This window comes from Canis lupus, chromosome 1 (genome assembly GCF_048164855.1).
Source record: "Canis lupus baileyi chromosome 1, mCanLup2.hap1, whole genome shotgun sequence".
NCBI lineage: Eukaryota > Metazoa > Chordata > Mammalia > Carnivora > Canidae > Canis > Canis lupus.
The window spans coordinates 81,432,881-81,445,328 of record NC_132838.1 but is presented as its reverse complement, the minus strand read 5'-3'; the positions used below and the strand labels follow the sequence as shown (position 1 = coordinate 81,445,328).

General features: G+C 35.5%; 1 protein-coding gene across 8 annotated transcripts in view; it reads left to right on the top strand.

Moving 5' to 3' along the window:
• The window catches only part of CEP78 (centrosomal protein 78), a 33,086-nt gene that overhangs the window by 3,912 nt on the left and 16,726 nt on the right, over positions 1 to 12,448 (top strand). For 3 of the 8 annotated variants that reach the window (XM_072837638.1, XM_072837615.1, XM_072837602.1), the window contains exons 4-12: positions 750 to 853; positions 2,328 to 2,502; positions 4,562 to 4,675; positions 5,985 to 6,049; positions 6,268 to 6,379; positions 7,591 to 7,608; positions 8,831 to 8,966; positions 10,336 to 10,381; positions 11,703 to 11,831. In XM_072837638.1, the coding sequence (XP_072693739.1) occupies positions 750 to 853; positions 2,328 to 2,502; positions 4,562 to 4,675; positions 5,985 to 6,049; positions 6,268 to 6,379; positions 7,591 to 7,608; positions 8,831 to 8,966; positions 10,336 to 10,381; positions 11,703 to 11,831 (899 nt within the window). The remainder of the gene's footprint in view (positions 1 to 749; positions 854 to 2,327; positions 2,503 to 4,561; positions 4,676 to 5,984; positions 6,050 to 6,267; positions 6,380 to 7,590; positions 7,609 to 8,830; positions 8,967 to 10,335; positions 10,382 to 11,702; positions 11,832 to 12,448) is intronic. The other 5 variants (XM_072837622.1, XM_072837609.1, XM_072837659.1 and 2 more) reach the window with 4 other exon arrangements.

Below are 12,448 nucleotides of genomic sequence, written 5' to 3'. Positions count from 1 at the left end.
AAATAGCAAAATGTAAAGACAAAAAAGTTACCTTTAAATTGTTAAAACATCTGTATACAATCATATTTATATTGTGCACTGTATTATGTACTAAAATTGGAAATATATGCAAAATGTTTGTGGGAACATATAAAAGGCCAGCAAATTCAGTTGTGCTTGTGGAGGCATATCATAGAAGTAATCACAGAGAAAAATGATTGTTCATTGGGGTCCTGAAGAGTTAGTGTGTTCACTGTGTCCAATAGTGGTCTGAGCGTGGTAAGGAAAGCTGCATGTTAATTTGAGGGAATTAAGTTTGATGTCTTCTGTCTTATATTGCTCTAGCATATAGCATAGTACCTAATAAAACTGGGTTTATAACTAGCATTTAAATGGAATAACTGAGTTTGAGTTATATCATTGGAAATGAAAATAGGAGGAGTCAAGTTTTTTTAGGTTTTCCTTATGTCTCAAAAGATACATAGTACTTTACTGGCTAGTTGGGAATAAAGTTTGCCAGGTTCGCAGTATTCAGTTTTAGCATCTAAATAGAATTAAACTCTTGCTGTAAAATGCAATAGCCCTTTATCGCTGACATATTTTAGAATGCACCAATCCATCAGTTGCCTGGGAACATTGTAGGTAGTGATTTTAAGAACACAGCTATAAACCTCCAGTAGACTCAAGAAAAGCAAATAAGTCAGGATTGACCAGACTGTATAGGCTCTTCATCTTATTGTATCTGTGGTTTTTTTTTTTTTTCCTTTTAGTTATTTGTCAAGGTATAAAGAACTCTATCACTCTTAAGACAGTAAACTTCACGGGGTGTAATCTGACATGGCAGGGAGCAGATCACATGGCCAAGATCTTAAAGGTGATTTTATGTTTAAACTTTCATGAAAACATTATGTGATTGAAGCACATGAATATTCTGATACGAGATGGCAGATCTTTTTTTTGTCTTTTGATACATGTGATTGTAGTTTTAGTTTTGTTGAAAGAATATGACCAGCTTTTCGTTTGGGGTTCTACCACTTAGGAAGGGTAGTCCATTTAATCCTAGGAATAAGAGACTTAATGTATAATACATTATAAATAGTACTTTCACGTATTTTTAGTTCTTGAAAACAGCCCATCACCTGATGTTTATAAATAATTTCTTTAAAACATAGCCATGCCCATTTGCTTACATAGTGGCTGTGGCTGTGTTCCTCCTAGACCAATGGAGTTATAAGGTTGCAACAGAAACCTTCCAGTACACAAAACTGGAAAATTTACCTTTGAGCCTGTATAGAACAAGCCCATTGACCCCAGATATAGAAAGTCAAGAGCATGGATTCTGAAGCCAAATAGCCTAGTATCAAATTCCAGCTCTCGGATTTCCTAGCTTGTGACTGTAGACACATGACTTAGCCTCTGTGCTTTATTATAAGGATTAAATGAACTAGTTTCTATAAAATAATGCCTGGCACATAATAAGCACCGTGTAAGCCTTTTGCTGTGATTTCCACTTGTTGCTTTTATAAGTTATTGTTAATAGAAAAATGGCATCAATGCTTTTCCATTTCCATCCAGGCTTTCCCCCAAAGCTTTTCCAAAGCTTTTTCCAGCTTTTGGCATAGAAGCTTTGAGTCTTTTGTTGTTTGAGCATGTAATAAGATTTCTTTCTTTTAAAGTCAGTATTCCCTGTTAAAATATAGAGAACTGGGTATGTCTTTATGACTCTGTCTATGGTTAAAAATCAAACCATCAATTTCTTGAGGCATGTCAAACTGGCTTTGTCTATTGCCAGCCTCTAAAGTTGGTGGCATACTCTAAAGTAGTGAGATCCATTAAGTTAGAGGAAGAAAATATTAGAACTTCTATATTTATTTTTGCATTGTTTAAAAAGTACTTGTGTAGTTTATACTGTACATGAAGTATATGTACAGAACTATATATATATAATTTACCAGTAAATAAGATACATGTTACAGAAAGTTCACTTGCAGGATATCCCATCAAGTGTTTGGAAACCACTGGAGGACAGAATGATAGAACTTAGAGCCTCAGCAATAACAGAATTTAGAACCACTTCCCTGACATGGCAGATAAGGAAAATGAAGTTTCTAGAATGTAATTGGTTATCAGAGTTTATGTAACTGATCAGCCACAGGTCTCCCAGTGGCTAGAATCTAATCACTGGCATACTAGAACCCAGGTCACTGGACTCCTGAGCTAGAATCAACTGTTAAATCGGGTTATATACTTGGTATGTGTCTGTAAATCTCCGGCGTAAGCCATCCTCAGTGGTCATACCCTGCTTCCTTATCTAAACGTCTTAATTTCATCCTGTTAAATCATTGAAGTATCAGACCATGAGAAGGCACGAAGAAATCTGGGCTGAGAGTCTTCGTTACAGGAGACCTGATCTGGACTGTATGGCTGGTTTGAGGCGCATTACTTTGAATTGCAACACACTCATTGGTGACCTTGGTGCAAGTGCTTTTGCAGAATCTCTCAGTGAGGATTTATGGCTTAGAGGTAAATTCTAAAATGGAAAATAATGAATTTTTAAATGTCCAGTATGTGTAGCTTTTGCCTTGATACCATTGTCATAGGATTTTTTTTTAATGCCTTATTTTGTCTAAGACCATTTATTGTGCTTTTAAGCTTCTCTAGGAGTTGCACATATTCTTTCTAGAAAATACAGAGTAACAAGAAAATAAAATTACCCATAATCTTAATACCCAGACGTAATCACTGTTCATTTTGTTGTACTTCTATTTGTTTTTCTATTAATATGTTCGTACACTTCAGAGACTAAGTGGACTCACAGTACATTTAAAATTTCATGCTCTTTTCTTACTTAATCATGTATCCTGTGGTTCTCCATTATATTGACGTGGAGCAGTTTAATCATTCTTTGCAATTAGGTTTACACAGTTTGTATTTTTCCTATTGGGAACAATTATGTAGTGAACACATTATACATATATCTGTGACCATTGGTACTAGTTCTATAGATTAAGTTACTAAAAGTGGAAGGACTTTATAATGTGATGTATTTTTAAGACTTTTGTTGCATGTTGCCAAATTACCATTCAGGAATCCTATGCCAATTTATGATCCACCTTAACAGTCTGTGAGGCCTCTCCCCTCACAAAGGCTGGCTTGTGTCACTTTTAAAAACTGTAAAACTACAAAAGTGAGTAGCCCTCCTTTTTTTTTTTTTAATTTATTTATTCATGAGAGAGAGAGAGAGAGAGAGAGAGAGGGAGAGAGAGGCAGAGACACAGGCAGAGGGAGAAACAGGCTCTAATGCAGGGAGCCTGATGTGGGACTCGATCCCGGGACCCCAGAATCACGCCCTGGGCCAAAGGCAGGTGCTAAACCACTGAGCCACCCAGGGATCCCCAGCCCTCCCTTTTTTTAATGCAAGTGGGATTACTCCAAATTTTATAGCTTTTTTTCATTTAATAGAGTATGAGCATCTTATTTTAATAATAGGAGTGTCTTGATAAGTCAGTGCATTTACATCTGCCACATCATTTTTAGTGACTGCCCCATTACATGAATATGCCATAGGACACTCAGCTTATTCATTCTTGCTAGATATAGGAGCTGTTTGCAGTTTTTCACTGCTAAAAATAGTACTCTGATAACACATTCTTGCCTACATCTCTTTATTTTCTTGGGTTAAATTCATAGAAAGTTGTTGGGAACAATCTCATGAGTGGTAAGAATTTGTAAGGATCACATCACATTGTTTCCATATATCTGGCTTATTTCTCTGTGTCTTGGGGTTTTAAAAGACCCCAGTAACTTTAATATAATGGTTTACACAACACTTTTTAAAAAGGGCTTATGTGAGTCAACACTTATGTAATATTTTTTATACCTGTGCTTTTATGATAATCCCTTTGGTTTAAATAAATAGGTGCTTCAACCTCAGAACTACTAGTGTTGATGATCATTTCTTCTGTTCTTAAACCTTTTAAGGAGAGTGTTCTTAACTATCCTTTCATGAAAAGTTCTTAGCGTATGTTCCCTATTCACACATTCTTTGGATTTGTTATTATATACATCCTCTTAGACTTCTTTCTTTATCTTTTTTCTTCTAAAACTAGCAATTATTACATATCTGCTATTTTGCTTTTTTTTAACTTTATTTTGCTAGTTTTAAGAGTGATTTGGAACTCAAGATCATATCAAAAGAATGCAGCATGGTTTTTGAGCTCCACCTAGGTTTTGGATATAAGCTTTACACTGCTACTAGTATCCTTGCTGATGATGAACTGAGCTTCGTTTTGTGATTTTTTTCACTCATAAACCATGTAGTTACTCTTCAACATATTGTAAAATATGCTGGGTGACTTATGAGTACTAATAACAGGATAATCATGGCACATCCAAGAATTTCTTTTTGGATTTTGTATTATGGATGTATGTATACTTTTCTGTTTTTATTTTTTCAATACCCAAGATTAAAAACCTACCATGACTTCTTGTACGGAAACCTCACACGCATGAATACGTGAAAATTGTCTGTATGTTAAATCTGTGTAGAGGTGGCAAGTGACCTTTTGTCTTTCATTGAAAGCACTTGACCTGCAGCAGTGTGGCCTCACCAATGAAGGAGCAAAGGCTTTACTAAGGACCCTTGAAACCAATAGAACGCTGGTCATTCTGGATATAAGAAAAAACCCACTCGTTGGTATGTCACACCTTTTTTAAATTGATTAACAAATAGCAAAACAAAGAATTTGTTCATGTGTTGATGGTTTCTAAAACCTAATGTGTTTGCTTTCCTAATATTATACTTTCCTAATCTTGTACTTCTCTTGTGTTTTTAGCAGATAATTTACTAATGAAAATGAGTTATATTTGTAAATTGCTCTTGGTTGCCACTCTGACTGGACAAGGTGAACCTAGATAATGAGCTAGCTTCCCCCAAGAGAGTAATTTCCTTCCCTGGAACCTCGGCATTCCTGGAAAGAGCATTTCATTCATTTCTCAGTTTAGCAAGTAATTTTTGAATCCTTTCTGTGTTCCAGACACAGGCTTTAGGCACTGGGAATGTAGCAGTGAATCGGATAGACAAAAAGCCTTACCTTGGTGGAGCTTGCATTCTAGTGGAGGAGTTCAGGTAAAAATGAGGGAGCAGTGTAATTTTAGAAAGCAGAAAGTATGAAAACACCATAAAATAAAGACCCTGAGGGGGCCAGTAGGGCTCTATTAGATTATGTCAGGGTACAGCTTCACCGGAGAAATGACTTTTGAGGGGAAAGCTGAATGAAGAGAGTGGCAGGCCATGGGAGACCTGGAGGAAGCACTTTCTGGGACCAGGAGGCCATGCATACGCAGGCACATAGGTGACAGGGTGGATGGAGTGTTTAAGGAAAAGCACAGAGGCCACCATGGCCAGAGCACTGAGAGGGGGAGAGCATGACATGAAGTGAGGTCATGGAAGGTTGGAACTGGTGAAGTGGTTGAATTCAGGTTGCGTTTTGAGGGTGTAGCTAATAAGCCTTGCAGATAGATCAGATGTGGGGTATGAAGGAAATAGTAATAAAGAAGTCCTGGATGAGAAGGGATACAGTGGGTTGGTACCACTCACTGTGAAAAGGGAGGCTAAGAAGAGGAGCGGCTTTGAGAGAATGTCAGGACTTTGGTTTGATGGTTAGGTGCCCCTTAGGTATTTAAGCATCTGGACAGTGCCCAGACTCTCTGTTTTCTATCCAAAGATATCCAAAGCCACATTAGACCCAAAGTATTTAGATTTGATCTTTGCTGCTGCCAAAAGAGTAGTCATTGTGGGCAATATGGGAGGGGGCATGGTTTCATCTTAGGTTTTTGAGCAAGAAATTAGAATACTCAAAAGAGGGAAATAGATATATAATTACATAATGTGAGGTTTATATTTAATTTTATGTGAAAAGCATCAATTAGTTGGTGTTTATTTTAAATGGGAATAGCCAATTGTTGGGAAGCAATTACTATAATTTCAATTTACTTTACTTTAGATCATTCTGTGATGAAAGCAGTTATCAAAAAAGTTCTCCAGAATGGAAGGAGTGCCAAGTCAGAGGTAACATGTTGTAGTTCTCTAGGAAGAATTTTTCTTTAATTGGGTGTTTTTCTTTTTTTTTTTTTTCCCTAATAAAATAAAACTATCAAGGCTCTTTTCTGTCATCTTAAATCAATTCAACACAAATGGCTTTTCTCAAAATTCTGTAATTTCCAATTGAGATCAAATCCTTATAAACTACCTGTAACTGAAATGATTATTTATTATTTCTCTTCCAGTACCAGTGGATAACCTCTCCATCAGTAAAGGAGCCATTCAAAAATGCTAGACAGAAAAAGAGAACTATAATTTTGGGAAGTGGTCGGAAAGGGAAGGCTACTATTCGAATTGGTAACTCTTTCTCTCCTGGCTTTTTAACACCACTAGAATTTATGCCCCATATGTACTCCAAAGTGCTAAAATTGGAAACTCTTCCAATTATATGATACTAATGGTGACAACCAATATTAATCACATGCATATCGGAAGGACTGTAAATGTTCTGATACAGATTTTGAGAATTTGTAGAATGTAGAAACAATTTAAAAACGAGATGCTAATATTTCCTTTTTTTTTTAAATTAACCAACTGTTTTCATAAAAAGTTCGTTATTTTGAATGTATTTCTTGGCTAAGATTTTCATTTTTTCTTCCTGCATCTATTAACATAGACAGCATAGGCACACAGGTGACAGGATGGAATATTGACATAATTTAACACAGCTGGAATATAATTTGCCATTTTTCTTCTTTTACTTCATTTTAAATTAAAATTCTATATGATTCATACTTTTTAATGTATTCACAAGGTTTTATTGAGCTGATCAGTCCATTTTTTAAATTGGTAAGAAATTTGGGGCACCTGGCTGGCTCAGTTGGTAGAACATGCAATTCTCAATCTCAGGGTGATGAGTTCGAGCTCACATTCGGTGTGGGGCCCACTTTAAATAGATAGATAGATAGATAGATAGATAGATAGATAGATAGATAGATAGATAAAAATTCAAAATAACCTAAATATTCTGTAATTTTTTTAATGGTATTGTAGACATTTTCATAAATACAATTTCTTATTTTACTATTAAAAGATAATGTTTTTGATTCTCCATTAACTTGTTTGGTCAACAAAATATTAAATATAAGTTGAGAATATTTATTAAATCAAAAGCTTAACAATTTTTTCTACCAATTTTTATTTTAGAACTGATATTTTAGTAGTCAAATAGTATATACAAAGAGGTTGAGATTTGTTGATGTCACGCTAATTTTATATTATTGTTAAAAGTTTACACCATGTGTGAAACGTTCTTAGAACTCGGTATTTTGATAAAATATTAGGAATAGAAATATATATATGTAGGTAAAATACACATTTATTATATTATGTTTTCTGTAATTTTAGTACCTGGTAGTATATAATAAGACTTCATGGAATGAGAATAAAGAAAATATTCTTCTTAGTATGATTAAACAAAGTGGAAATGTGACTGAAGTTAATATAAGCTCACTGAGCTATTTTAAGAGTAATTTTATTTCTTGGGCTTTTTTTTGTATTTGCCTCAGTTATATGGAGACATAGAGGTAAGCCAAATCAGAGTCTGGCTATATAGTTAGATCCAGGTGAGTATAGGGGTTAAATAATTGTGTGAGTTGTGTCACATTCATATGGTAATCATGTGGGCAGAAAGAAGACAGGAACTTTAATGGGAATTTTATCTCCTAATAAGTGTGAACTCTTTTGGATTTAATTACAGATGGCATTAGCATTATTTTATTGAAAGTAAAGGGAAAGGTATACACATATAAACGCATGTATAAGAACATTTTTTCCTTGAGATTATATTAAAAAACAAAAATAGCACAAGATAAATGAAGCTTCAATGTATTTTAAGAGGTGTACAGATTTATCCAGAGAAACACACAGGGTCATGTGGTGATTATCAATAAGCTACACTATATGAAGTACTGGCCCTCTATGACCCCATATGTGCTTTATATCTCATGCTATCCTAGTGCTGCTAAGGTAGTGTCATAAAATAGATTAGAAGAATAAATAGAACAAACCTGTATTACTTCTTTTCAGTAACAGAAAAAATATTTAAATGTCAATTTCAATATTTTGACATTTTTAAATGTCAATATATGGTTTGTTTTAAGTCAAGTATATTAGCATGTAAGTCTAGTTATTGCTACTAAATATTTCATATAAGAATACTTGACTTTTTAGTATTGAAATGTAGGCTAAGTCTCCATATCTTGCTTTTTTATCCAATGGGTTTTGTTTTTTTGTTTTCTAAATGAAATCAAATAAGCAATGAAAGTTGACTTATAGAGGGTAACCTTCCATTTAGCAACTTTCAGTCCTGTTACTTTATTTTTATACAGAGAAATTAATCTTAAATGGAACTTTTGGTCTTGAAAATTCAGATTCTCTTTGGCGGAAATCATGGATGTTACCAGTGTTTCTCTGTCTTTGAAATTCAGAGATACCAAAGATATTCTGAGATTCAATCAACTGAGTGTTCATTCTCTGGGATATAGTTTTTATTTACTTTTGCATGTTTTGTACATCTCATATACTTATATTTTAGTTAAAATGGTGATCTATGACTATATGAGAACTTATATTTTTAAGCGTTGCTAGCCTATGTAAAAGCATTTTTACAAAATGATTCTTTTATTAATGGCCTTGCATCACTGACAGGTGCCTGTTTTATTCTTTTAAAAATGTGAACATGTGAGGATTGCGCTGTCACCATTTAGTGCATCTTGATTTTTTCCTTTAATGCTTTCACAAACATAGGAGTGACCACAAAGAAACCTGTAAGTAATGGAAGAATACACTCCCTTGGTAAAGAATATTATGCTCCTGAACCTCTCCCTCCTGGCGTGTCTGGTTACCTGCCTTGGCGCACAGCGGAACGTGCAAACAGGAGCAGGTGGAGTATATTTATTCCCTGTCTTTCGTCATTCCGACATTTTCATATTGGAGCTTCCATTTTGTGGGAGGTCTCTAGTAGTTTCTATAGCGGAAAAACAGTAACTCACACGTAGCTTCTGCCTACTGAGTCCTCGAAGGAGGAAAAACAAAAAAATAATTATAATTGGGAGTTATTTCCTTAAGTGTCACAACAAATGTAACCTTGTGGGTATCAGGAGAAGGTAAAATTACCTCCACTTATACAGGTGAGAAAGGTGTCATTAGAGGTGGGTGTAATTGAGCCAGGCCCTACATGCAAGAGGAGGAACTTGGATATATAAGGAAAAGGGAAGACATTTTAGGCATGGGGAATAGTTTACTGCACAATGGATGGGGAGTATGGATTATACTTAGTCTAACTCAGCCAACTGGCTTAATTCATTTTAGTGAATCAGATTTAGGAAATCAAATAAGATTTAACAACCTTTAGCTGATTACTTACCCAGGGGGTTAGCTGTGCATAGCAATTTTTATCCTAGAAGTATAAAAGTCTCTTTAAATGGTCAAACCATAATTTTAGGCCTGCTGAGTGAATTTGTTTGCTATAGATTATTTTCAAGTAACTTACTTGGTATAGTATTCAAGAAATTGGGGTTAATAATTGCTTAAGAAAACAAAGAATTGATTTTAAAGAAGACTTGAGGCAGGTACTATGTAAAATAACTGTCTGGTCACTCACATTGAATTGATGAATATACTCTCCATTGCAGATGATGATGTGAATTATTATTGCATAAACTCTAGTTCCCAGGCCCCAGTCTTTACATTTTAGGTTTATGACTTTGTGATTCCATATCTTCTTTTTATGACACTTACTAATCAAGACCGTTCTGATCACAAAGAGTTGTCAATTGGAGAGTGATTATCGGTCAAAGAAGTTAGATTGGATTCGAAACCATCTTGAACATAGAAAGTGAGAGCGCCCCTCAGCAGTTCAGAGTTATGACAAACTAGTCTGCTAAATCCTGTTTAATTTTCTCCATAGCATAGCCTCCCAGATCCATATTTTGAACTTACTTATATTTATACATAATTTATATGTTTTTTTTTAAGATTTTATTTCTTGATTGATGGGAGACAGAGAGGCAGAGACATAGGCAGAGGAAGAAGCAGGCTCCCTGTGGGGAGACCACTGCGGGACTCAATCCCAGGACCCTGGGATCATGACCTGAGCCAAAGGCAGATGCTCAACCACTGAGCCACCCAGGTGTCCCCATATGTATTATTAATAGTATTGCTGTACATAATGCTAGCAAATTTTGTTAAAGCTGGTGTTACCTGGTGATGTTCACATCAAAGTATAACTTAATTTGTTGGTATTTCTTTAGGGGTTTTCCATTAATCAAAACTCGTGATGTATATAATCATATGCAGGTATGTAGTTCTTATATTTGCAATATATAGGTTAAATGGAAAAGATGGGAGGGTATTCTCTTTGTTTTTCAAACTATGCAGAGCCTTACAGGAAACATTTCCCTCTCTGAAATAAATCCATTTATAATTTGTCTGGTTGCTATCCCAATGACACTATGGGTGTGTGGGTATGACACATGCTAGGGACCTTGTGGTTTCATCTGTAAACAGGGAAGTCATTTCTCAGAGTCCATATATCCTCTGTTACCCAGTGAAATGAATTTGACTTCCATTCTGGACCCAACACATGGAGCTGTCATTCTCAGGCATGTCCTTATGTTTTCAAGAAAGGTATAAGTTCCAGATCCCAAAGGCAAAATAAAGAAGCCAGTCCCAGAGTATACATTCTCCTGTCCTACTGCCTCATGGTCTTTGAACCATCAGTCCCATCAGAATGTCAGGTTCTCCTTCCACATTGTCCTGGGAGACTGCATAGTTGCTCTGAGTAAGGTAACATTGCTGAATTGAGAGAACAGCATCCCAGATGTGAGCCCTGCCCCCTGCATGCCCAGAAGAAGGGCCGTGTACCTCATTCTACCATTGGAATTTTCCTGTACTGTGGGATTTATTGCCCGTGGTTGAAATGATGTCTTAGTGACTTGTCTTCTGTGCAGTTGTATAATCCCAGCATTCCTCTTTTTGACCTATAGACTTTGTATGGGTTTGTGATCAGGTCAGTTTTCAAATGTTTGGAAACAGCATACTGAACTACATACATTCCAGTGACAGCGAAACTTGACAGAATTGTATGACCATTACAGTAGTTTGGGTTCAAGGTAGCCTAAGGATGATATAATGAGGTTTTTGATGGGTTGGTTTTAGCTGTGTATTGTGTCTTATTTTTTTTAATTTTCATGTTTTTTTTTCCTGCTAGATATGTTGGCTTCTAATTATTCTTCTAATTCTTATCAGCCCCCTTCTGATGAATTTTCCTCCAAAAACTAAATTTTCTTCCAGACTTTTTGTGCCTGACAGTGGAAAATAAATTTCTCATCTGCAGTATAAAGTTGATCTGAGAAAAGTGTTTTCCCTGGCTCCTCACTTGGTTTATGTGAAGGAAAGTTAATAAAATAATATGGATGATTCCTAATAATAATCTTAACGAGAGAATTCTATACAGTGACAGCAAAAATAAGTCACTGTCATTTTACTTTGTCATTGCTTGTTTTAAACTAAGCAGTGGAGGACATTTATAAATAATGACTTGATACCCCAGATCACTTTTGTTAAATGTCCTGTAATATTTGGTATCTCTTCGACAACCTTGTCTTCTTTTTCTAAGCAATCAGATTTTCCTGTTACTGTGACAGTGGAGAGTCCTTCCTCCTCAGAAATTGAAGAGGTCGACGATTCTTCTGAAAGTGTTCAAGAAGAACCTGAGAAAACCAGTTTAAAACAAGAAGCACTACAGGTACTAAGTTACCATTTTAAAGATCCAGAAATTATTTTTCAATGGTGGTAGTTATTGGGCAGAAATCTGATTATGGCACTGGATGAGCTTGCACATGGGTTCTGTCTTCTCCTCAATAATTCTTTGGCTGTCTAAGTCAAGAGTAGACATTTGAATTCTGAGAAATAAAAATCAAAACATGTCAACAGTAATATATTTTCTTTTCCTTAGGATGATAGACTATTAGATGTAGGGAGAACCTTAATGATCATTAGATAAACTCAAGGAAACGGAGTTCTGAATGAACATAGTCAGTTGATTCAGTGCACTGACTGTAAAGACCAGGAAATTGGCAATCCTAGCTGAATTATCTTTTTGTTAAAAGGAAAATACAATTTCATTTTTTATAAGCATAAAGTTGAAAATAAGGTTTTGGTGTTGACATTCTCCCTTCCCAAAATAAGAAAACTCAAGAACCTATGTTAGATTAATAGCCTAATATAGGGTGTTATATTGCCCAATAAACCTGATCTCTAGACAAGGGTATTTGGGGGTTCCCTTTTATAATTGACTGCCTGCCTCCTTACACATAAGAGAAGCCAATCAGTCATGAGCTTCCAGGAAGCGTTCTGCTCTCC